This window comes from Hypanus sabinus, chromosome 3 (assembly GCF_030144855.1).
Source record: "Hypanus sabinus isolate sHypSab1 chromosome 3, sHypSab1.hap1, whole genome shotgun sequence".
NCBI classification, from domain to species: Eukaryota; Metazoa; Chordata; class Chondrichthyes; order Myliobatiformes; family Dasyatidae; genus Hypanus; species Hypanus sabinus.
This window is the reverse complement of record NC_082708.1, coordinates 167,483,521-167,511,301: the sequence shown is the minus strand read 5'-3', so window position 1 is coordinate 167,511,301 and position 27,781 is coordinate 167,483,521. Positions and strand designations below refer to the sequence as shown.

At 38.8% G+C, this 27,781-nt stretch overlaps 1 protein-coding gene across 1 annotated transcript in view; it reads right to left on the bottom strand.

The window, feature by feature from the left end:
* Nucleotides 1-27,781, bottom strand: part of LOC132390874 (probable E3 SUMO-protein ligase RNF212) — a 104,083-nt gene that overhangs the window by 51,226 nt on the left and 25,076 nt on the right. The window contains exons 3-8 of the mRNA XM_059963416.1: nucleotides 27,429-27,490; nucleotides 20,558-20,632; nucleotides 16,340-16,396; nucleotides 13,156-13,214; nucleotides 12,102-12,158; nucleotides 8,858-8,910 (exon numbers count right to left, since the gene is read on the bottom strand). Coding sequence (XP_059819399.1) covers nucleotides 8,858-8,910; nucleotides 12,102-12,158; nucleotides 13,156-13,214; nucleotides 16,340-16,396; nucleotides 20,558-20,632; nucleotides 27,429-27,490 — 363 coding nt within the window. The remainder of the gene's footprint in view (nucleotides 1-8,857; nucleotides 8,911-12,101; nucleotides 12,159-13,155; nucleotides 13,215-16,339; nucleotides 16,397-20,557; nucleotides 20,633-27,428; nucleotides 27,491-27,781) is intronic.

Sequence of the window (27,781 nt, the reverse complement as noted above, 5' to 3'; positions counted from 1 at the left end):
GATAACTCTGACAGTCTGCCCATTGGGCTACTATTTGAGTTTCAAGCCAATCATGCTTCTTCAAACTTTAACCTTGTGAGGTTCTTGTCCTGAGTAGAACAAGGCTGACCCTACGACAATCCCAAGAGCAGTGGGTCAGTGGATGGGGCTCCTGGAATCTGAAGAGAAGCCACTTGACAAGCTTCTGCCTTATGCATGCTTATGTGCACTTGAATATGACATTTCAGTGATTATTCTTCTACCTTAGGGGAAGCATGAAATTGCAAACTTTTTATTCACTTCCATAGCCCTTTGGCATGAGATATAAAATCCATGAGTCCCTGATTAACTTATTCCAACCCTGCCTGTGCTTTCAATGCAGCACATGGATATTCACTTGCACACAAACAGACAGCACTTCTGAACAACAGAATAACAAGCAAAACAATAAGCAATTTTGCCCAAATTGTAGATTTCCCAAACAAATGAGGGGTGAGAAATTGCATACACGGTACTCAAGGATCCACATGAGAACCCATACCAGCTTGTCAACATGAAAGTTTATCACTTTTTATAAATACAGAATGTATAACCAACACAGTTCCGCACATAGCAAGAGCATAAGAATATTAGAAAAAGATGCATGAGTTTCCCATTCAGCCTCCTGAACTTGCTCTACAATTCAGCAAGTTATGGCTGATCTTTTAGCTCTAAAGTTATTTTCATTTCCATTTGCCAAATCCATTATGCAGAAATAAATCACTCTATTTTGAATTAATTCAATGACTGAGCTTCCACAATCCTCAAAGGACTTCCTCCCTCATTTGTTCTACTACATACGTACATTCTCAAAATATTTCAATAGACCAATCAAACATGGTTTTCCTTTTGTAAATCCATATTGGCCTTACTCATTATTTTCTAAGTCTCTAGATAGCACATTCTTGATCATAGATTCAAGGATTTTCCCTATAAACCATGCCAGACAAAAGCTTAAAGATTCCATGTTTATTCTTTCCCTCATTTCTTAAAAAAGTCAAGATATAATGTTGCCTTGAAATCATTCCAGAATCTGCATTTAGTGTTTTGAAAGATACTAACCAGTACAGGTGCTATCACAATAGCTACCTCCTTCAAAACTCAAGGATGTAAATCATTAAGTCCTTAGGACCTATCAAGTTTTGAGTTCATTAGCCTTGCTGGAAGATCACCCCCCCGCAACTCCCCGAATATCTACATATTCCCCAGAGCCTGAATAACTAAGTAATTATAATGGGTGACTTCAATCTACATATAGATTGGGTGAACCAAATTGGTAAGGGTGCTGAGGAAGAGGATTTCTTGGAATGTATGCGGGATGTTTTTTTTTATATGAACCAACATGTCGAGGAACCAACTAGAGAGCAGGCCATTCTAGATTGGGTATTGAGCAATGAGGAAGGGTTAGTTAGCAATCTTGACGTGCGAGGCCCCTTGGGTAAGAATGACCATAATATGGTGGAATTCTTCATTAAGATGGAGAGTGACATAGTTAATTCAGAAACAAAGGTTCTGAACTTAAAGAAGGGTAACTTTGAAGGTATGAGACGTGAATTAGCTAAGATAGACTGGCAAATGATACTTAAAGGGTTGACGGTGGATATGCAATGGCAAGCATTTAAAGATCGCATGGATGAACTACAACAATTGTTCATCCCAGTATGGCAAAAGAATAAACCAGGGAAGGTAGTGCACCCGTGGCTGACAAGGGAAATTAGGGGTAGTATCAAGTCCAAAGAAGAAACATATAAATTAGCAAAAAAAGTGGCACACCTGAGGACTGGGAGAAATTCAGAGACCAGCAGAGGAGGACAAAGGGCTTAATTAGGAAAGGGAAAAAAAATTATGAGAGAAAGCTGACAGGGAACATAAAAACTGACATAAAAGCTTTTATAGATATGTGAAAAGAAAAAGATTTGTCAAAACAAATGTAGGTCCCTTACAGTCAGAAACAGGTGAATTGATCATAGGGAACAAAGACATGGCAGACCAATTGAGTAACTACTTTGGTTCCTGTCTTCACTAAGGAGGACATAAATAATCTTCCAGAAATAGTAAGGGACCGAGGGTCTAGTGAGATGGAGGAAGTGAGGGAAATACATGTTAGTAGGGAAGTGGTGTTAGGTAAATCGAAGGGATTAAAGGCAGATAAATCCCCAGGGCCAGATGGTCTGCATCCCAGAGTGCTTAAGGAAGCAGCCCAAGAAATAGGTGAAGCATTAGTGATAATTTTTCAAAACTCCCTAGATTCTGGATTAGTTCCTGAGGATTGGAGGGTGGCTAATGTAACCCACTTTTTAAAAAAGGGAGAGAAACCGGGAAATTATAGACCAGTTAGTCTGATATCGGTGGTGGGGAAAATGTTAGAGTTGGTTATCACAGATGTGATAACAGCACATTTGGAAAGAGGTGAAATCATCAAAGTCAGCATGGATTTGTGAAAGGAAAATCATCTCTGACGAACCTTATAGAATTTTTTAAAGATGTAACTAAGAGTGGATAGGGGAGAGCCAGTGGATGTGGTAATATTTAGATTTTCAAAAGGCTTTTGACAAGGAGATTAGTGTGCAAACTTAAAGCACACAATATTGGGGGTATGTTATTGATGTGGATAGAGAATTGGTTGGCAGACAGGAATCAAAGAGTGGGAGTAAACGGGACCTTTTCAGAATGGCAGGCAGTGACTAGTGGGGTACCTCAAGGTTCAGTGCTGGGACCCCAGTTGTTTACAATATATATTAATGATTTAGACAAGGGAGTTAAATGCAGCATCTCCAAGTTTGCGGATGACACAAAGCTGGGCGGCGGTGTTAGCTGTGAGGAGGATGCTAAGAGGATGCAGGGTGACTTGGATTGGTTAGGTGAGTGGGCAAATTCATGGCAGATGCAATTTAATGTGGATAAATGTGAGGTTATCCACTTTGGTTGCAAAAACTGGAAAATAGATTATTATCTGAACGGTGGCCGATTAGGAAAAGGGGAGATGCAACGAGACCTGGGTGTCATTGTACACCAGTCATTGAAGGTGGGCATGCAGGTACAGCAGGCGGTGAAAAAGGCAAATGGTATGTTGGCATTCATAGCAAAAGGATTTGAGTACAGGAGCAGGGAGGTTCCACCACAGTTGTACAAGGCCTTGGTGAGACAGCAACTAGAATATTGTGTGCAGTTTTGGTCCCCTATTCTGAGGAAAGACATTCTTGCCATAGAGGGAGTACAAAGAAGTTTCACCAGATTGATTCCTGGATGGCAGGACTTTCATATGAAGAAAGACTGGATCGACTAGGCTTATACTCACTGGAATTTAGAAGATTGAGGGGTGATCTTATTGAAACGTATAAAATTCTAAAGGGATTGGACAGGCTAGATGCAGGAAGATTGTTTCCGATGTTGGGGAAGTCCAGAATGAGGGGTCACAGTTTAAGGATAAAGGGGAAGCCTTTTAGGACTGAGATGAGGAAAAACTTCTTCACACAGAGAATGGTCAATCTGTGGAATTCTCTGCCACAGGAAATAGTTGAGGCCGGTTCATTGGCTATATTTAAGAGGAAGTTAGATATGGCCCTTGTGGCTAAAGGGATCAGGGGGTATGAAGAGAAAGCAGGCACAGGGTTCTGAGTTGGATGATCAGCTATGATCATACTGAATCGCGGTGCAAGCTCGAAGGGCCGAATGGCCTACTCCTGCACCTATTTTCTATGTTTCTAACTCTTCAGGCAGTCTGCTGTAACAGATGTTTGTCAGAGCTGCACCAGAGGAATGTCCAACCCTTGTGGGTCAAAGGCTAGCATCCACAACCAAGGCTTTTAGTTTGAATCAAGGTGAGAGAGTTGAAATTGCACTGTTGCCACAGGTCTACGAGAAATATTGAGGAGCTGGCTTTGTTGTGATTTCGTTCTGTTGCCTTCACTCTTCCAGGAGCATCCTGCAGTTATATCCAGGGAATCTCCTGTACTATTGTTATCTTCTTTGTAATCTCTTCATCATTACAACCTTACTCAGAACAAGAGATGTAACAAGATGGTGTGGGATACCATCTCTGGATTTGCTGACACATTGTGCCTTATATTGATTAGCATCCCATTCTTCTGGATAGGTGCTTAATAAGAGAAGCAGCCCACAATTGAAACCCGTATGAGCTTGCCACCATCTAGATGTGGTAGAATTAGCAAGTTAATAACGTGCCATACTCAACTGAGCACAAGTCTCAGCAAATCCTCTTGACCACTGACTGACATAACCAATCTCCATTATTCCATCAGGCACATCCTAGGGTAACCACTAACCAAATACTGATCTAAAATAAGGCTGGGATGTTGCATCAGGTTCTCTCTCTAAATTATTACAGTAACATGAAGAAAGCTTTATTTTCCCCAATAAATACAGCTCCAGAGATGAGGAAAACTCTTTGTGCCATGAGTACAGCCACAAAAAGACAAAGGAGCCTTTTACTTGCCCCTATCAGAATAAAAGAATACTCTCCACCTGCCACAACAAGGCAGATCTGAAGAATACGTGTCTCTTCTCTGCAGCTTATTTGGCACATTGTAATTCTTTGCATTGCTTTATCCAATAACAAGTCTGAACTTCCAATACAGCCCAAATCAACACAATGCCTGCAGCATGTACCATATGGATAGCAGCAGTACAACAAGGGTTCCTCCTACATTAGGGAAAAGCTTTGGTCTACAGGTATCGTGGCTGCATAGTGGTTAGCATGATGCTATCAGAGCTCAAGGTGTCGCAGTACAGAGTTCAATACTGACACCATCTATAAGAGGTTTGTACATCCTTCCTGTGAGTGCATGGGTTTCCTCCAGGTTCTCCAGTTTCCTTTCATAGTCCAAAGACGTACCCATTAGTAGGTTAACTAGTCACTGTAAATTGTCCTGTGGTTCGTTCAGGCTGAGCAGTGTGGCTTGTTGTGCCAAAAGGGCCTATTCTGTGCTGTATAAAATATTGCACCTTGAAAATCAAGGTACTCTAAAGCCTGTAAGTGAAACTCCAATTAGATGTCACTTACACTTTGAAACATATTTTCACTTCCCTTACAATAATAGCACTCCCTCTGCAACAGCACCACAGTTGATTCAGGAAGGCTTCATCTCATCACATTCAATAGTAATTAGTGATGAGTAATAAATACTGACCACCCAGAAACATATAATATTTTTAAAAACTATAAAATGTATTGCAATTTTTATACAGAGCAAATAAGCCAAGTGGTGAAATAAAGAAAAATCCATACTGAATGAAAAAAATATGAATAATATAAAATCAAATGATTAGGACACCAATGTTGTAATGTAAATATGCAAAGGTTATAAAAGGAAAACCTGAGGAATGTTTTTGTCCTGTAGCTGGTCTTCTTTATTCATTTTCCCATTTTCAAATATTACTTTGTGTCAGTTTATTTTTTCATTCCATTTATTTGTTCTTTTATTACCTCAAAGAGAAAGATGGCAGTAATTCATCCAGTCCTGATGAAGAAACTGGACCCAAAACTTGACTTTTCATTCCTTTCCTTAGATGCCGCCTGACATGCTTGTTTGTGTGTTATTCATCAAGTATTTCATTTCTGTTTACTGCTTTGTATTGTCAGGTTTCAGCCTCTAGGTGGTACTATGTAGACATTCTGCAACAGTACTGCATAGTGCCACCTGCAGCTGAAACTGAGAACATTGCTTGGTGCTGATGCAAAGTGCACTAACTGTGAAGATCTCATCAATAAATATATTAAGTACACAAAGTTGATACAGTAATAACTTTTGTAACAAGGTGTAATTAAAACATACCATAGCTGGTGAAGCATTTTAAGGTTTTGTAACTACAATTTCAAATAAATGTTTAGAACAGAAACAATTTTATACTTCAGTCTCAATTGCAGATAATAGAGATTGACATAGACTATTAAGGCTTTACATTAAAAATTGCCCGAAAATATACAGTGCCTATAAAAAGTATTTCCGCACCTCCCCACCCCAGAAGTTTTCATGTTTTATTGTTTTACAACATTGAATCACAGTGCATTTAATTTGGCTCTTTTTGACACTGATAAAAAGAAAACAACTACTACACACAAAATGCTGGTGGAACGCAGCAGGCCAGGCAGCACCTATAGGAAATAGTACAGTCAACGTTTCCGGTCGAGACCCTTCGTCAGAACTAACTGATAGAAGAGATAGTAACAGATTTGAAAGTGGGAGGGGGAGATCCAAAATGAATAGAGAAGACAGGAGGTGGAGGGATGAAGCTAAGAGCTGGGAAGTTGATTGGCAAAAGGGATACACAGCTGAAGAAGGGAAAAGATCATGGGATGGGAGGCCTAGGGAGAAAGAAAGGGGGAGGGGAGCACCAGAGGGAGATGCAGAGCAGGCAAGGAGTGATTGTGAGAGGGACAAAGACAGAAAGAAAGAAAAAAGATGGATAGATAGATAGATAAATAAAAAAGGGATGGGGTAAAAAGGGGAGGATGGGCATTAACGGAAGTTAGAGAAATCAATGTTCATGCCATCAGGTTGAAGGCTACCCAAACTGAATATAAGGTGTTGTTCCTCCAACCTGAGTGTTGCTTCATCTTGACAGTAGAGGAGGCCATGGATAGACATATCAGAATGGGAATGGGACGTGGAATTAAAATGTGTGGCCACTGGGAGATCCTGCTTTCTCTGGTGGACGGGCATAACACCACCTTATATTTCATCTGGGTAGCCTCCAACCTAATGGCATGGACACTGGTTTCTCTAACTTCCGTTAATGTCCCTTTCCCCATCCTTTATTTATTTTCCTTTTTTTTCTTTTCTCTCTCTCCCTTTTTTCTCTCTCTCTGCCTCTCTCACAATCACTCCTTGCCTGTTCTCCATCTCCCTCTGGTGCTCCCCTCCCCCTTTCTCTCTCCCTCCCTAGGCCTCCTGTCCCATAATCCTTTCCCTGCTCCAGCTCTGTATCCCTTTTGCCAATCAACTTTCCAGCTCTTAGCTGCACCCCTCCCCCTCTTATCTTCTCCTATCATTTTGGATTTCACCCTCCCCCTCTCAAATCTGTTACTATCTCTTCTTTCAGTTAGTTCTGATGAAGGGTCTTGGACCGAAACGTCGACTGTACTTCTTCCTATATATGCTGCCTGGCCTGCTGCGTTCCATCAGCATTTTGTGTGTGTTGCTTGAATTTTCAGCATCTGCAGATTTTTTCATGTTTGTGAACAAAAAACAACTATTTTGTGTCAGAGTGAAAACAGATCTCTACAAATTGGTCTAAATTTATTAAATATAAAACGCAAAATAATTGATTGCATAAGTATTCACCCCTTCAAGTCACTATTCAGTAATATGCAACTTTGGCAGCAATTACACCCTTGCATCTGTGTGGATAGGTCCCTATCAGCATTGCAAATCTGGACACTGCAAATTTTTCCCCATTCTTCTTCACAAAACTGCTCAATCTCTGTCAGATTGCTGAGGATCACGAGTGAAAAGCTTTTTCAAGTTTTACCACAAATTCTCAGTTGGAGATTGGACTCTGGACACGGTCACTTGCAGGACATTAACTTTGTTGTTCTTAAGCCACTCCTGTGTAGATTTGGCTTTATGCTTGGGATCATCGTCTTGCTGGAAAACAAATCTACTCCCAAGTTGCAGCTCTCTTGCAGACTGTATCATGTTTTCCTCCAGGATTTCCCTGTACTTTGCTTTATTTTATCCTTTACCTTCACACGCCTTCCAGTGACTGCTGCAGTGAAGCATTCCCACAATATAATACAGCTACCACCATGCTTCACCATAGGGACGGTGTATTTTTGATGACGTGTGGTATTTGGCTTATGCCAAACATATATATTCTGATAGCAAAAATCTCAATTTTGGTTTCATCAGACCATAGAACCATCTTCCAGCTGACTTCAGAGTTTCCCGCATGCCTTTTGGCAACCTCTAGACAAGATTTCATGGGAGCTTTTTTCCCAACAATTGCTTTCTCTTTGCCACTCTTCCATTAAGCTACAACTGGTGAAGCACCCAGACAAGTTGTATACGAAGTATCTCCCATCTCAGCCAATGAAGCTTGCAACTCCTCCAGAGTTGTCATGGGTCTCTTGGTGGCCTCCCTGACTAATCCTCTTTTTGCATGGTCACTCAGTTTTTGAGGACAACCTGCTCTAAGCAGATTTACAGTTGTAACATATTCTTTCCATTTCTTGCTGATTGACTTAACTGTACACCGAGGAGTATTCAGTGGCTTGGAAACTTCCTTATGTCCATCTCCTGACATACTTTTCAATAACCTTTTCTCAAAGTTCTTGGAGTGTTCTTTTGTCTTCATGGTGTAGTTTTTGCCATAATACTGATTTACCATCAGTTGGGACCTTCCAGATCCAGATGTATTTTTACTACAATCAATTGAAGCTCTTTGACTGCACACGGTGATCTCCATTTAACTAGCTGTGTGACTTCTAAAACCCATTGGCTGCATTAGTGGTGATTTGGTGAGTCATATTAAAGGGAGTAAATGTGTATGTAATTATTTTGCATTTTATGTCTGTAATTAATTTAGATCACTTTGGAGAATCTGTTTTTACTTTGACACAAAAGAGTCCTTCCTCTTGATTAGGGTCAAAAACAAGCAAATTAAATCCGCTGTGATTCAATGTTGTAAATAAAACATGAAAACTTCCAAAGGGGTGAATACCTTGTATGGGCTCTGTTAAGTCATTGTTATATTTTTAATTGGTTAATGCAATGACTGAATTGTTATACACACTGGCTCTGGATGAACATAACAATCTAACCATATAAATACAAAATATGTCTGTTGAGTTGCACTCTAATGTTAAGGAAGAACTTACTTGAAACAAATTCCCTTGATGTGGCTGGGGTAGACAATCGTGGTGTTTGCTGTCTGATACCAGAGAGAAGAGCATCAGTAATACCTACAGTATTTTCATTCACTAATATTGTATTATACAAATCAACGTAGACACTTAAATAACTCAGAAGACATCTATGAAGGTCATAGCAGTAATTTACATGGTGTTCTCCTGGAATGGCAAACACCCCTGTGTCTGATAAATGGGTTAAGTTATGAATTCCATTCCCTCCCACAGAGTTCTTCACTTGGGAGCTCAACCTACTTAAAGCAGTGAGCCACTCAGAATCAGAATCAAGTTTAATATCACCAGCATATGCTGTGAAATTTGTTAAACTTTGCAAAGGTAGTACATGATAAATATAGATTAAAAAAACTTATAGTAGTATACATATATGTTTATGAAACAGTTAAATTAAATAATTAGTGCAAATGCAGAATATGTTAAAAAGTGAGGTAGTGTTCATGAGTTCAATGTTCATTTAGAAATTTGATGGCGGGGGAATGGAGCTGTTCTTCAATCGTTGAGTGTGCGCCTTCAGGATGTTAACAATGCAAAGAGAGCATCTCCTAAGTTGTGGGGATCCTTAATGATGGACTCCAGCCTTCTGAGGAACAGCTGAAGATATCGTGGATGCTACAGAGACTAGTACCCATAATGGAGCTGATTAATTTTACAATCATTTGCAGTTTACCTTGATCTTATGCAGTAGCGCCCCACCCCTCTCCATACCAGACGACGATGCAGCTGTTTAATCTAAAACAGCTCTTGATGAACTCCTGTCAAAGTATGACATTAATAACTACCATAGTAAAAATGTTGTGATAGAAATGCTCAAGTTAAGTGGAATCAGAATCTCAATCAGGTTTATTATCACTGAGATACAGTATGTCATGAAAATTGTTGTCTTGCAATTGCAGTACGTTGCAATACATAAAAACTACAGTAAGTTACAATAGAAATATAAATAAATGTAAATAAAGCAAAAAAGTGAGAAAAGTGAGGTGGTGTTTATAGGTTCATGGACCTTTGAGAAATCTTGACAACTAGGACAACTAGCTATTCCTTAAACATTGGATGTGCCTCTTCAGGCTCCTGTATCTCTCCCTGATTGTGGTAATGAGGAGACAACAAGTCTTGGATGGTGATCCTTCAAGACGGATGCCATCTTCTTGAGGAGCTGCCTTTTGAAGATGTCCTTGCTGGTGGGGAGACTAGTGCCCATGATGGGGCTAGCAGAATCTAAAAACCTCTGCAGCTTGTTTTTCTGATCCAGTGCATTGGCACCTTCATAACAGGCACAGATGCAACTTGTCAGAATGTTCTCCATATTACATCTGTAGAAGTTTATTAGATTCTTTGGCTAGAAAAAAAAGGAAGAAGATGGCATCAGTGAACAACATGACCAAGGGCAACATTCTCCAGACTGTTCACGAAACTACCTCTTTCACTTCTTTTACGTCTTCTTACAAATGTAGTTCTGCTACTATTGGAGCCTATAATCTATATTTTGGCGATGTGTTTTCAGGTCAACTGAGAAATATGGTGCTTTGCTGTCTCCATGAGGTTTCCAGTGAAGCGTGTGGCCTCAAAGCCATGAAGCCTGGAGAAGGATTGCCAGCCCATGGTCAAATCCATTTCTCACCAATCCTGCTAATTAAAGTATCAAGGAAGATTGAAATTATCGAGGCGTGACCAGAAGGCTAATGGGTGTTCAGCACTGTCTACCAGCCTCTCGCTCTCTGCAGCTGGAGAAAAGTGTCTGCATGGGACAGTCTCTCTCTCTCTCTCCCACGTGCTCGATGCTGCCGGAGGACTGTGTTGCGAGTCCTGGGTCATGGGTGTGGTGTGTGTTCTCTCAACTTCCCCTTGGTGAAGTCTGCAATCAATTCTTTGGTATAACAGACTAAGGATTAAGTTCAGTGGGAAATGCAGCTAAACAGCAATACATAAATTGTAGATGCAGAAACATCTTTCCAAAGGGGGCTTTAGAGAGCAGGACAGCACTTCTAACTGCTTTATTAGTAGGGAAATCTTAAATGAGGCACTCCTAGTAATAATCAATGCAGAACTTTTTTTTTTCAAGAATAATGCAACTGTGACGAAGCTTACTCTGGTTAAAGTTTATGAAATTTCTTCAAGTTTCCAAATTGGTAACGGAGACTAACGAAGGGTCTCGGTCCGAAATGTCAACCGTACTTCTTCCTATAGATGCTGCCTGGCCTGCTGCGTTCCACCAGCTTTTTGTGTGTGTTGCTTGAATTTCCAGCATCTGCAGATTTCCTCGTGATTGCATTTAATAAATTGTTTTTCCTTTCCCTTTTTCAGGTGTACTGGATCACCTGAACACTTATCTGTCTTTAGTAGTACCAACAAAATTTCAAATCTCTTCACAATGATTAAGACCCAGTGACCCCCTCCCCCATTCAATTTCACTGATACAAAAAAATTCAGTTGGATTTTACCATATGGTTGTTTTGGCACTACAGCACATTTTACATGAACATATATACAGTCTGTGCATACATGTATGATTCTGTTGTCACAGACCAACAGTATTTACTGGATAAACAACCTACCATTTTTGCAACAGTGGACTACAACTGAGATGCTGCTAATGTTGTTGGATCTAACTAATGGAGGAGCCAGTTACATAAAAGTTCACTGCATCAGACAACTTCATATCTACAAACATTCCTTGTCCTGCTCTGAACTGCAATGGTTGACAGATTTATTTGAGAACCCCCTTTGTGAACAGACGTTACAATGATTGGTACTGAAGTTTGGGTAAATGCATTGCTCTCTAAATGGCCTCAATCAATATAATTTTCTTGCAAGACCTCCTTTCCCTCCCCACACCCTGTTTCCAACTGAACAGCTTTGTCCTTGCTATTCTCCCAAAAAAGGAAAGCTCTGTAGCCGCATCCGTGTCTGGGGACATCAGTTTCAGCAACAGTCTTTAAATCAGAAACATACTTCTGCCCAGTTACTACGGGCAGTCAAAACTTGAAAAATTGTGGAGATCAGAAGTGTGTAAAGTTATAGCAATAGTTAGAAGAAATCAAACAGCAAGAATTCTGTAATGCAGCAGTTTCCTTCTTGCTGCTTAATGTGTTCAAGTAGCATATTGAGTGTGACCCCTAAATTTCTACTGACATCACATTTTAGCAGAACTTTATAAATGGATCTACCATTCATTCTTTCGATCTACGAAAGACTTTACCTTTGTTGAAATGTATTCTCTAGTTTTGTTATGTAGTTCTTATTTTCTGCAAGTTCACTGAAAGATAAATATACAATCCATTACGAAATCAAGTTTTATGATTACATTGCATTCTGTAACATATGAGACTGTTATTTTCCCCAGTGCCACAATGCTAAATAACACCTTTCCAACAAGAAAATATTTCATAAATTCAACCAAAATAATTGAAATTCTGCTGTGGTTGTTTCAGATTTCCATAAATAATGATAACTATCAACTTTTCAGTGTCTCAGTGTTAAGATTTTCAGTGGGATGAAAGCTCCAGGAAGGGTTATCAATTAATACCGACACAATTATCTTAACCATATAACAATTACAGCATGGAAACAGGCCATCTCGGCCCTTCTAGTCCGTGCCAAACGCTTCCTCTCACCTAGTCTCACTGACCCGCACTCAGCCCATAACCCTCCATTCCTTTCCTGTCCATATACCTATCTAATATTACTTTAAATGACAATACTGAACCTGCCTCTACCACTTCTACTGGAAGCTCATTCTGCACAGCTACCACTGAGTAAAGAAATTCCCCCTCATGTTACTCTTAAACTTTTGCCCCCTAACTCTCAACTCATGTCCTCTTGCTTGAATCTCCCCTACTCTCAATGGAAAAAGCCTATCCACATCAACTCTATCTATCCCCCTCATAATTTTAAATATCAAGTCCTCCTCAACTATTTACTTTCAAAGGATTTATTACATGCACTGCCAAAAATGAATGTAGGGTTCTTATTTTAAAAAGGTATAATTGTGTACCTGACCAAAAACTAAATATAGGTAGATAGCACCAACAGACTAGTGCATTGGCGACAAAGATTGCATGGTGAGGGTAGAGAAGAAAAGCAAATCTGGAGGAAAATTACCTTCAGCTAGGAAATACAATAAACGATAATGTCTTGATATACCAAACATCAGAAAACTGATGAAGGTAATACATATTATAAACTAGAACCCAAAGTTTTAAAGTAGCCTTAACGTGGCTTAAACATGGCATTTGAGATTAAGAAATATTTACCGCTGTAATTGTTCTTTCTTCTGTATAATATGCTCTGCATAGGCCTTCAATTTTTCATGCTGATTGTAGAAGAAATAGATACATTGTTGGTAAACTTCCACAACTAGTAACAACTTAAATCATTATTTCTACCTTCCCAATAATAAGATTGCTCAAGTAATCTTATTAAAAATGCGAATCACCAGAAAAATCTTAAGTATTTTAACTTATACCATTTTATATCCTATACTTCATTATTTACTCAAACTTGCCTTGTCATTGCACTTAATGCAGCAAGTAAATATGGTCCCAAGAATGAGTCAAGTTCAAATTCAAGTTTATTGCCATTCAACCATACACATGTTTACTGCCAAACAAGACAACATTCCTCTGGACCAAGGTGCACAATGTAGTACATATAACTCACACACAACGCATGCTGTTACAACAAACAAATAATAAGGTACATATACAAGTTAAAAAGTGAACTGCATAATGCTGCTGATGCTTCATATGTGATGAAACCTGGCTGGTGCCACAGTGTTTCAGTAGTCTTACAGCCTGGGGATAGAAGCCATTTCTCATCCTAACATTTCTTGTCCTAAAGCTATGCTACCTCCTGCCTGATAATAGAAGGTCAAACTTATGGTTAGATGGATGGAAGTGATTACTGGCAATCAAAGGCCCTGCGTATGTAGTTCTCCTGAAAAAAAAACATCTCTAATGAGTGGAAGAGAGACCCCAATCCTTTCAGTAGTCCTTGCATTCCTTTGTAGGGACTTGCAGTCAGATGCCTTGCAATTCCTATATCATATGGTAATGCAGCTGGTCAGGACACTCTCTATAGTGCTCCTGAAAAAATTGGTTAAAATGGGCGAGGTAATCCTTGCTCGCCTCATTCTCCTCAAGAAGTGGAGATGTTGCTATGCTTTCTTGTCCAAAGAGGTATCGTTGAGGGACCAGGTAGAATTGTTCACTGCATGCACCCCCAGAAACTTGGTGCTCTTTCCAAGGGGGAGTTGCATATGTACAGTGAGGGAGGAGTCAGCTTGCACCTTCCTAAACTGCACAATCATCTGTTTGGTCTGATCCATGTTGAGACTCCAGTTGTTGCACTCGCAACATTCTACCAGCTGGATGCTGTCTCGTTATCATTTTTGATATGGCCAACTACAGTTGAGTCACCAGTGAACTTGATAATACTTGTTTAAACTGGATCTAACAATGTAGTCATGCATCAGCAACATGAACAGCAACAGACTGAGGACTGAGCACCGAGGAGTGCCAGCTCTTAGCGTGATGGAGCTAGAGATGTTTCTGCCAACACAGACCCAATGGTGGCTAGGATTCAGTTAGGGAGGGAGGTGTTGAGACCCAATGAAGACAGTTTACCCATCAGCTTCTGAGGGAGGATCATATTGAACATCGAGCTAAAGCCAATAAACAACATCCTGGCATATTGATGCACCATCAATAACTCTAGGAGACTGGAAGTTAACGATAGGCTTTTATTAACAGTGAAAAGGGAGCACGACATGTTGAAGACTGAGGGAAGAGCAGTGCCCCAATCGCCTTTATACAGGGGTCTGTGGGAGGAGCCACAGCAGCAGTCAGCAGAGGGGCGTGCTCAGACAGGTATACATAGTTTACCACACATATGAGGTACCATTTTCCAGGTGGGACAGGACTGAGTTTCTTGCTTGATGTTGGGCAAAATTCCACGGAATCTTGCCAGTTAAACAATATTGCTTTCTCGTTGTTCTATTTGCTCAAAACCTTGTGTCAACCGACATCCCCTCATGTACAGTGGCATGCAAAAGTCTGGGCACCCCTGGTCAAAATTTCTGTTACTGTGAATAGCTAAGCGAGTAAAAGATTACCTGATTTCCAAAAGGCATGTTATTTCTTTAATATTTTAAGAAAACTTTTTTATTTCCATCTTTTACAGTTTCAAAATAACAAAAAAGGAAAAGGGCCCGAATCAAAAGTTTGGCACCCTGCATGATCAGTACTTAGTAACACCCCCTTTGGCAAGTATCAGTTTGTAAATGCTTTCTGTAGCCAGCTAAGTCTTTCAATTATTGTTTGAGGGATTTTCACCCATTCTTCCTTGCAAAAGGCTTCTAGTTCTGTGAGATTATTGGGCCGTCTTGCAAGCACTGCTTTTTTGAGGTCTAACCACAGATTCTTGAGGATGTTTAGGTTGGGGGACTGTGAGGGCCATGGCAAAACCTTCAACTTGCACCTCTCGAGGTAGTCCATCATGGATTTGAGGTGTGCTAGGATCATTATCCTGTTGTAGAAGCCATCCTCTTTTCACCTTCAGCTTTTTTACAGATGGCGTGATGTTTGCTTCCAGAATTTGCTGGTATTTAATTGAATTCATTCTTCCCTCTACCAGTAAATGTTCCCCGTGCCACTGGCTACAACACAAGCCCAAAGCATGATCGATCCACCCCCATGCTTAACAGTTTCTTTTCATGAAATTCTGCACCCTTTATTTCTCCAAACATACCTTTGCTCATTGCGGCCAAAAGTCAGCGTCAGAAGTTTCCAAAGGAACATCTAAACAAGCCTGATGCATTTTGGAAACAAGTCCTGTGGAATGATGAAGTTAAAACAGAACTTATTGGCCACAATGAGCAAAGATATGTTTGGAGAAAAAAGCTTGCGACGGAAACACTGTCGTGATGGTGCCCTCATAACTCCACTGCCGAGTTAAGGGCTATTCTTCTTCTTCTTCTTCTACTGTAGCCTCCTAACCCCACCCTCCCCCAATCATTCCCACAAGGAAAGAACAATTTTTGTGAGCATATGATCAGTTTCTTAGCAGTTGCATAAAAGTTCCGAATTCATGAGACTTGCACGTGTGGCTTAACAAATATTAATCCATGACATCTGAAAATTACAGCTAAAATAGAAAAACTAATTTAATCAGTAGCTTTGTAACCAGAGATATGGTTTTGATATTAGGGGTATCTATGTAAATATATTAAATAGTCATATATTCCAACTCTCTTTCAAAACATTGCTTATGAATGGTTACCAATAAATATTCTTCAATAAATAAGCCACACTACATGGGAGAAAAGTTACTCTGTAGATACGGTCATGAAATAAATTCCGGTAGGTTTTAATTGAATATCATGCAGATGCATTTTAGTAGCAATGGTTTCAGAGTCCTTCAGCTAGCAGAACACATTACCTCCTCTATTTCTTTTGCACACAAATGTCTTCTGTGTTTTTCCTGAAAGTCCATTATCTAGGATAGAGCAATTAGAATCACAATTATTACTTTGCTTTCAGAACTAATAAAAATAGTACATTCCATAATAATATTAGATACTACAGTGTATATAATTTTTAGATATCAGTATTAGAGCTTAGTTAAGATGATTTGCTACACAAACAAACTCAAACTAAGGCAACACTGCAATCCTTAAGAGTATTCAAACTAGTCAGGACAAACTGTTGAAAGAAGGATGCCATGAAATGCCTGTGTAAGCGGCTGATGGTGGGTTTTCAGAAATATATGTAAGAGAACATAAAGTCCTGTCACACTAGTAGTGTTAATACTTGTAACATTGCTTGCATGTAATTGCTTATGATATTATTTGCAGCTTACTGCTTCAAAATTCAAAATGGGATGACAAGATATACTGTAAAATTCATACTTGTCAACTGTTACTGTAAATACTTGTGATCACTTTTTTTGAAAAAATGATCACCTTTTTAAAAAAAAAGATAATCCAGCTTTAGAAAGCACAATGCACTTTAGTCAATGATTGTTAGATGCCACAGAAAATTAATAGATCATGCTGACAACCAGCCAGGATATGGTAATGATCTGAGCTCAGGTAAGGTACACCTCAGCTTTAAAACCAGCTTAAAACCAGTTGCTCCGGGCAGATGGGGCTCATTAACCACGGATGGTAGCTCACCTAGGAGAGGGAAAACTCCAATTTCAAACCCCCACTGCTTTGAGGCTATACCCGCTCACAGGAAAAGCTTTGGGAGTAAACCTCGAGGAAAAATCCGGAGTCACAGTCCTGAAGCTGACTGACTGCTGTACCCAGCACCGGCACACAACTCCTACAATGCTGCTGGCACCAAACTGTATTGACTTTCATTGTTCCTTTGGACCTGTCATTAGCAGGGAGAGGTGGTCCCACTGCATGGGCAACAGATGGATCTCCGTATCAACTCTGCCCTGGCTTGCGCCCTGGAGAAGCCATTCCCAGTGACTACCAGAGGCGCAATACCCACGGTTGAGCACAACCGACGGAGGCCACACAAAGACTTCTGCACTGTTATTGTTTTCCCTTATACTACCTCAGTTCACTGTTGCAGTGAAATAACTTGTATGAAAGATTCCTTAAGGTTGTTATAGTCAGGGGTGCTGGAGGGATAAGCTCCCACTACTTATTAAATGCTCCCAGTGTCATGCACCTCGAACAGTCTCAACCATGTCCCTTCTAGCCTTCTCATGTGGCTTAGCTACTAAACCTGGTAGAACCTTTTCTATCGACAGCAGATGGGGCAAAGGCAGGTTACTGATGCCTTAAAACCAGTCTCTGCAGGCAGATGAGGCTCATCAACTGTGGTTGGCTGCTCATCTAGAAGGACAATTTTGATCTCAAACCTCCGCTGCCTTGTGGCTATTCCCGCTCACATAGAAGGCTTCGGGAGTAATCCCTAAGAAAAAATCCAGATCTGGAGTTCCTAAGGCAGGCCTACATTGAATGCAACACTGACTGGCAACTTCTGTGACGTTGTTGGTGCCAAACTGTATCAGTCCCAGCTGCATAGAGAAAGGGAGCCCACAGCATGGACCACAGTTTGCTCTCCATATCATACTGCCCTGGCTTGTATATCACGTAAGCAGCTAGGACACAATATCCATGGTCAAGTCCAACCAATGGAGGGCCACTTGGATGAATGGCAAAGGTTTTTCACTGTAACTCATGTTATGTCCGCACCCCCCTCCTTTGTGAGAATCGCAAGAGCACTAGTTGGGGGGGGTCAGTAGACCCAGGAAACTGGAGAGAGAGACGTGCCGAATACCTCGTTCCACCGCGATGCATTGACCATTGTCTCCTGGAGACGACGTTTGTGGAATGGGGACTATGCTACATGCAAGCCCTCGGGCAAAGTGGGCTGGTTGAGAGAGAGATTGCATCATCCCAACCTGACTGACATCTGAGACCCCGTGAGGAAGTATAAAAGAGGGTCTGGGGGAAAAACCCCTTCAGACACACCAGAAGAAACGCTAACGATCCCGTAGTAGTGGGAAGCCATTTGAAGGAAGTCACGTGCGTTCCATTCCGCGACTGGAATCGGTGACTGGAACCACGGAAACCAGCTTTTAGCTAACAACGGGGAAGCCCGCTCCCCTGATTCAACGGATTTGCTTCATAAAAGACCCGGACAAGTTTCTTTTCTCACCAATCTCTCTCTCTCTCTCTCTCTCCAACAAGTGGAAAACACAGCGGTCCCCAAAAGACTGAAGCCTGCAGGAACTGAGTGACTTTTATATTTCCATCGGACAATATATTATCCCCTAGACCGGGGGTCGGCAACCCGCGGCTCCAGAGCCACATGTGGCTCTTTTACGTCTGTGCTGCGGCTCCCTGTTACTTTGGGAAATAATTGGTTGTGGCGACCCTTTTCCTGGCACATCCGAACCGACTCACAATTAGATAGCCTACGGGGGTTTGCGAGCACAGAGCTTTGGAGCCTCTGCGCCATGGGGGGCAGGTTGAGGGAGGCTTAAAAGTGAGGCTGAAGATTTCGAATAAAGTTTTTTTCCTTCGACTGCAGTTACCGACTCCGTGTCGTAATTTTAGCGCTGCGTGTAGCACACCGCTACATGGTCAGTATTTAATTAAAATGTATTTTATGTTAGTTTGTTAGTTTTTGAAATGTAAATCTAAATTTGAAGATTATGGTGATCTTGTACAATCTAATTAAGACGTTGTGGCGACCCATTTCCTGACACATCCGAACCGGCTCACAATTAGCCAGCGTTCAGGAGATAGCCTACGGGGGTTTGTGAGTACGTGTCTTTTGCAGCATCCGCGCCCATGGGGGGTGGGTTGAGGGAGGCTTAAAAGCAAGGCTGTTTAGTTCGAATAAAGCTATCTTTGACTGCAGTTTACTGACTGCGTGTAGCAACCGCTACAACGTGTTTTTATCGCTGGCTGTCCAGAGGGAAGGTGCTGAAACGCTTTGTCGCGTGTCTGGAAGAAGTGAAAACTTTCCTGGGCAGCAAAGGGCTCAACTTTCCTGAGCTGGAACAGCCAGAGTGGCTGGAAAAGCTACACTTCATGGTAGACATGACAGCGCACCTGAACACGCTGAACACAGCTCTTCAACGGGGTAAGGACGTACAGCCCTGCACATGTTGGAGGATGTTTTGGCATTCGAGCGCAAGTTGACGTTGCTTGCCAGAGATTTACAGAAAGGCACATTGTCTCACTTGCCCAATTTGAGAGAGTTCAAACAATGTCACGACATGATAAATTTGGAGTATTTACATTCTGCAATCATCGCAATGCAAACATCGTTTGGGAAACGCTTCTGTGAGTTCAGAGAGGAAAAAAAACACATTATCCTTCCCGGTCACTCCCCTAAGCATCGATCCATCCCTACTGAATACGACTGCATTGTCAGGTGTGAGTCAACCTGAACAAGTATGATAAATATTTTAATTGCCTATTATTTTACGTATATTCATATGTTTTCATTGTTCAGTGAAATAGTCCTTTTATTTTTCAGGCTGACAGCTGGCTGATGTTATTTTTGATTTGCTGCTGGCGGCAAATTTAAGTTTGGCGTTTTTCATAAATACAAGAAGGACTCAAATAGACGTTGAGTATTTTACTTAAAAGTAACCTTTAACCTAACGTCTTTTTTTCGGAGTTCAAAATGTTTCTGTTGCATGCAGAAATGTAATTTCGTTTTCTCTGCAGGAGTTCATCAATTTCATAAATGCAACACATTATAGTTTGTTTATACATAGCATAAAGGCAAAACAAAACGTTGTATGCAGTGTTATTTCATTTTAAATGTCAAACGGGTTTTGCGGCTCCCAGTGTTTTCTTTTCTGTGGGAAACAGGTCCAAGTGGCTCTTTCAGTGGTAAAGGTTGCTGACCCCTGCCCTAGACAAACGATCAAGCTGTTTCTTATTGATGGTTATTATTAGACCCGCGCTTTTAGATTGAGTAGTGACGACGTATATTATCTGAATGTTTGTATTAATCTTATTTTTGTGCCCCTTTATAAATAAAGACTTTTAAAAATAGTACCATCAGACTTCGACAGACCTCTCTATCTTTGCTGGTAAGTGATCCAGTTACGGGATTTCGTAACACTCAGTACAGGTGACAATATAACAAACCAATTTATCGATTTATTATTTACCTGTACAAACATCTTTAAATATCTTTCACAAACTTTATCTGGCTGTGTAAAAAGTGCCTTAAGATCTGGATCCATCTGTAAGAAAATAATTGTAAGGAAGTATATAAAAAAAAATTTCGGGTTACAAACTGAACCTTAATAAGAGCAAACTGTTTCCTCTAAATATGCAGGTTCCAATTTATGGATGGTTACCGACTATTTTACATACATAGGGGTTAAAATTACAAAAAAACATAAGGATTTATTTAAGGCTAACTTTTTACCTTTAATTGATCCGATTAAAGTTATTTACCAATTGGTCACCAATGTCTTTGTCATTGATAGGTCGGATCAACGCTATCAAGATGATTATACTACCTAAATTTTTATATTTATTTCAAGTGGTACCAATTTTTATTCCGAAATCTATTTTTGATAGAGTTGATTCTAAAATTTCTTCTTATATTTGGCAGAATAAAAATCCGAGGTTAGACAAAAGATACTTTACAGAAGTCTAAAAAGGAGGGTGGTCTGGCTCTGCCGAATTTTGGATTTTATTATTGGGCAATTAATATCCATTATTTTAAATTTTGGCTATGGGACTTGGATATAACTTCGAGCCCTCATTGGGTAAATCTCGAATGTAAATCGGTACAAGGGTTTTCACTGAGTTCTATTTCAGGGACTTTGCTTCCCTTTGCTCTTTCCAAATTGTATAAACAATTAGATAATCCAATAGTTAAATACACTTTATGAATATGATTTCAATTTTTGAATTTTTTTGGGTTGAATCAATTTATTTTAGCAAGTCCTATTACATCTAACTTTTATTTTCTATCCCTCTATTATGGACCAAGCCCATCTGACTTGGAAAACTAAAGGTATATTACAATTTTGTGATTTATTTTGGATAATTGTTTCATGTCATTTGAACAATTATCTAACAAATATAATTTACCTAGGTCCCATTTCTTTCTTTTCTTTCTAAATCTTTTTATTAATATTAGTAATATGGACAGAATACAGATGATATATTGATAAAGAAATTACCAACATACACATTCCCTTACATATGAAAAAAAAACATACATAATAGTTAAATGAGTTTACCAAGACATAAGCCATAAGATATATGTATGGACATAGTAAATCTAAATATTTCATAATGTATAATATAAAAAAAACAGAAAAAAGAAAGAAAAAAAAAACAAAAAAAAATTTATATAATGCAAAACTAACTAATCTAATCTAATAACTATAACTAATAAGTAATATAAAAGAAAGAAAAACAAACAAAAGAGAAGGAGAAAAAAAAAAGTGGGCTGTTTATAATATCTCACAAAAATAAGTATTCATCAATGCCGTCACTTCCGGTCCTCTCAAAATACATAAGCTAAAAGCTGGGAAATCAAATGTACTTGGCACAGGGTCATATTACATCATATGAAAATGTTGAATAAATGGTCTCCATAACTTTTCAAATTTAATAGAAGTCTCAAAAGTACCACTTCTAATTTTTTCTAAATTTAAACATAACATTGTTTGAGAGAACCAATTAAATACAGTGGGAGGATCAATTTCTTTCCAATTCAACAATATAGATCTTCTAGCCATCAGAGTTAGAAATGCAATCATTCGACGGGCTGAAGAAGATAAATGCTGTGAATCTAACATTGGTAAACCAAAAATTGCGGTAATAGGATGAGGTTGTAAATCAATATTCAAAACCGCAGAAATAATATCAAAAATATCTTTCCAATATTTCTCCAAAAATGAACACGACCAAAACATGTGAGTTAAAGACGCAATTTCAGAATGACATCTATCACAAATAGGACTTATATGAGAGTAAAAATGAGCTAATTTATCCTTGGACATATGGGCCCTATGTACAACCTTAAATTGTATTAGTGAATGTTTGGCACATAACGATGATGTATTAACTAATTGAAGAATTCTATCCCAATTCTCACTAGAAATACTAAAACTAAGCTCTCTTTCCCAATCCTGTTTAGTCTTATAAAGGGGCTCTGAACGTATCTTCATAATTATATTATAAAGTTTTGAAATAAGCCCTTTTTGAAAAGGGTCTAATTCAAATAAACTCTCCAAAGTATCTGAAGGCACAAAATTTGGAAACGTAGAGAGTACAGAACTTAAAAAATGTCTAATCTGTAAATATCTAAAAAAATGAAATCTCGGCAAGTTATATCTGTTGGATAATTGTTCAAAAGACATGAAACAATTATCTAAAAATAAATCAGAAAATCTTAGTAATCCCTTAGTTTTCCAAGCTGAATAAGCTTGATCTATAATGGAAGGGTGAAAAAAACAATTAGATACAATAGGACTATTTAAAACGAATTGAGTCAACCCAAAAAATCTCCGAAATTGAAACCATATACGCAATGTATGTTTAACTATCGGGTTGTCAATTCATTTTGGCAATTTAGAAAGAGCAAAAGGGAGAGAAGTCCCTAAAATAGAACCCAAAGCATAAGCTGATACCGATTTAGTTTCTAAACTCACCCAACAAGGGCCAAAAGATCCACCCCCATCTTTCAACCAGCATAACAAATATCTAATATTAGCTGCCCAATAGTAAAATCTGAAATTAGGTAATGCTAACCCGCCTTCCTTTTTTGTCTTCTGTAAATATGTTTTACCTAACCTGGGATTTTTATACTGCCATATATATGAAGAAATTTTAGAGTCAACATTAGTAAAAAAAGATTTCGGGATAAAAATTGGTATCGCTTGAAAAATATATAAAAACTTAGGTAAAATAACCATCTTAATAGCATTAATCCTGCCTATTAGAGATAGAGACAAAGGTGACCACTTAGTAAACAAACCTTTAATCTGATCAATTAAGGGTAAAAAATTAAATCCAAACAAATCTTTATGGTTCTTTGTGATTTTGATCCCTAAATAAGTAAAAGAGTCATTAACTAATTTAAAGGGTAAATTTCCATAAATTGGGACCCGTTTATTTAATGGAAACAATTCACTTTTATTAAGATTTAACTTATACCCAGAAAACTCACTAAATTGAGCCAATAATGATAAAACTGCTGGAATGGATTTCTCCGGGTTAGAAATGAATAGTAATAAATCATCTGCATACAAAGATAACTTATGAATATCTGTCCCACGATTAATACCCAAAATATCCTGTGATTGTCTGATGGCAATTGCCAAAGGTTCTAAGGCAATGTTAAATAGTAATGGACTAAGAGGACATCCCTGTCTAGTGCCCCGAAATAGGCGAAAAGAGGGAGATCTTTGATTATTGGTAACCACTGAGGCTACTGGAGTATGATAAATCAATTTAATCCATGATATAAATATCGGACTAAAATTAAACTTCTCCAACACATTAAATAAGTAAGGCCATTCAACTCTGTCAAATGCTTTCTCCGCATCTAATGAAATCACGCATTCTGAAGTATCATGTGAGGGAGTATAAACAATATTCAACAATCTCCTAATGTTAAAAAAAGAATAACGATTTTTAATAAAGCCAGTTTGATCATCTGAAATAATTTTGGGTAATACCTTCTCCAATCTAGATGCCAGTAACTTAGAAAAAATCTTGGAGTCTACATTCAATAAAGATATAGGTCTATAAGAAGCACAATTAGTAGGGTCTTTATCTTTCTTCAATATTAGAGAAATGGAAGCTCTATAAAAAGATTGTGGCAAATTCCCTAATCTAATGGCCTCCTCAAAAACCTTACCTAACCAAGGGGAAAGAGTAGCAGAAAAAAATTTAAAAAATCCAACTGTATAACCATCTGGACCCGGTGCTTTCCCAGAATTCATTGAGGAAATAGCCCCTTTAATTTCTACATCCGTAATAGGAGTATCCAATATCAAAAGATCATCAGATGATAACCTTGGAAAACTTAATTTCCCCAGAAAAGCTACAACATAAAGAACAGTTGCAACTGCACAGGAAATCTGTCATCTTGCTGATAACTATAATATGCATGAGTTTTTCAGCACTGTCAATACCATGTATGACCTAGGCCCAATCCACTGAAACTAAGGATAGAAAGGAGCTTTACAAGGAAAAATGGGCAGTGTCCGCTAGAAGTAATTTCAAAGAGTTCTTCAACCAAGATACTGTTTTCCACACAAGTATCCTCAACTCCATCCTAAAGCAAAAATTCACGTCATCCTCCCTATCAACCTTGGATGACAAGATGTTGTAAAAGAAATATGCAAACTGATTAACAACAAGGGAATAGGCGGCATTCCATCTAAAGCTAAAATATATCAGAAGAGCTTCAGAAACAAATTCACAGCTTCCTGTCTGAATTGCTTTCTGAATCTTGATCTGGTACCATGAAGCACAAAGGACAAGAAGCTTGAAAGAGGAATTCATGGAGCAGTATCAACTTCTCTAGATAACCATTTCTGACCTCACAAAATCCTTTGACTACATCAGTTGTGATGAACTATAGAATATCCTTCTCAGATCTGGCATCCCTCAGAAATTTAGCTCCATTCTCATTGTGAGCTGCATCAGACCAAGTATCAATGTAGACTGATGTCAAGTAAAACTATGGCTTTGCTTCAATAACCTTTTAAAATCGTTCTCACCACACTTCATCTCCAACAAATTTCTTAATGGAGTGGAGCTAATCTGCATCACAGAAAGACTCAAAATCCCTCACTTTCCCTTCATAATGAAATTTACTCCAGTCTGTCATCAAACTGACACTTTCAAAGGTGTGCAGTAAGAGACTAATCTCAATCTCTTCACAACTTGTAGTCACAAAACACAGGTCTTCCAATCAAGATTTTCCTGCTGTATAAAACCACTCAAAGACACTAAAGGTCCAGAACCAAACTCAGAAAAATGGAAAATTTGATTATCACATGAGCTGCCTTTCAATGAAGACAAACATCAATGAGTTTTACGACAGCCTCCCATGATTTCCATTTTTGCTTTCAGTGCCTACAACCCTGTAACACAATAGCAGTAGGAGTAGGAATAGGTCACCTAACTCCTCAAACGTGTCCTGGCATTCCAAGAGATCGTGGCTGATCTATGCTGGCCTTAACTTTGTGCTATTTCTCCATTTGATCAAACGCTTGATCTTCCAAAAAGTTATCCATGTGCACCTTAAGTACTTCTAATGATCTACTTTTCATGACCCTCTAGGGTATTCCTCATCCACTAAGAAAAGAAATTTCTACACATTTCCCTTTTAATTGACCAGCGTTTTGTATAGTAACTATGTTTCCTTGTTTGAGGCATAACACCTTTAGCATAAAAGTTCTGGAAAAGTGCTATCAACTTGAGCCTTTTACATCCAGTAGGAGGATAGCCAAACAAATGTCAGAGTTTTCTTCCAGAAATATACACAGATCAAATGACTAATTATACTCAGTTGTTTCCAATGGTCAGATCACTTCTTTTGCATGTCTGACACAAATCCCAAAATGTAATGTAGATTAGAAGATGAAATCTTCCAAAGATGTTCTTAATGCTTCTTGAAAAAGTGTAATATAATCCTTGGAAATCTATGGCACATGACAGATTGGAATAGGAACATTCAGGATGCAACTGAGAAATTGAGTACATGCATCAGGAACACACAAAAGCTGAGCATGAACAGTGGAAGGAGTGCACTGTATCTTAACCCACCTCCCTACCACACGGACCATCTCTTAACTCACCTTTGCCAGAATGTGCAAGTACTATATTTAACACATCAGTCACCTCGGAACCCAAAGAATCAAAGAAGGAAGTTATCTTTGAACCTAAAGGACTAACTAACGAAAATGACATGGGATGCAATTCTATCATCTCTCTATTCCTAACTGCATTGTTAACACAGAGATACGATGTACAAAATCATGATTATTTCATCTCACTTGTCTCCATTACAGTGAATGGTTTGCTTTTCTTTCCATATCCTTTACCCAATTCCCTTCCTCCTCCTATTTTCTGTATGCTACTCTTTTGTCATCGTTTTTAATCCCATTTTCTATGTGGGACTCTTCTTTCTGTTCTATGCAGTTTCCTTTCTCCTCTACTTTTATCAATTCTTTTGGGCTTTCAGGAGTTGGAAATTAGCAAGGGGTTTATCCAGGTACTGATCCACACCTTTGGGAGTGATGTATTGGAGAAGATATCTATGTCAGGCCACACTTCAAGCTTGGTTAAAGGATGGGATATACTTAAGATTATAAGATAGCTTCTGGGAGCGGCCAAGTCTGTAAACAGACAATGGCCAAGGCTAAAACTAAATGTCATGCAGATGGCCACATGACAAGTTGGAGTTGGTAAAACTATAAGATTAGGTGTTAAATGTAATTTAAATTTGCTAGCTTGGTTTAATAGCCATGTGTGTTGGAAGGAGCATGAAATGATATTTCCAAGCAATAAAGGAAAAACATTTGTGTAAAATCTTTTACTTGTTTTACACGTATCATTATTTGCCAAGCTGTGTTTTCTTTAGAGAATATACCAAATGGATTTCTTACAGCAAATTTTATATGTGGGGCACTAAATGGTTTAGTGAAGACACACATTCCTTAATTTCACCTGAAAAAGGGAACAGTTTCATCAAACTGTTCTTATTCAAATTCATTTGAGGTTTTTCATATTACAAAAAACTATTCAAATATTGGTTTAATGACAAATCAGTTGTTGAGGTCGCTGACAGCCAAAACAAGGATCATCTGTTATTTATTAAAACTGATAAACAATAAAATATTTAACAAAGTTATCCACACATTTTTCTAAATTATTAGGTAATATTCATTACTGTCTCCTTAAACACCCTACTGACATATTTTACAGTGGTAAAGTGGGTTCTAAAAAGATGAAAATTGGAGGAAAAAAGATTAAGCAGGATATTTGCTTTCATAATACCTTATCTGAAAGGAATACAGTGTGACATCGCGCCTTGCAGACACAGCATACATCTATACTTCCTAAAAGAGAGAATAAATGGTTATAGGTGTTGTTCCTTTTACAAAATATATTTAGAACCAGGAACCAGAAAGGCAACTCAACATAAAATAAATTTGTTTTAAAACAGCTAAGTATAAAACACCATTATTCAAAAAGGGCAGCAAAGATAATGCAAATAATTATAACCTGTGATTCCAATAACAGTGGTAGGAATGATGGTAGAAGAAAATCTAAAATGCAGGATTAATCTGCACTTGAAGAGGTGGGGATTAATCAAAAACAATCAGCACAGTGTTGTGCCAATAAAATGC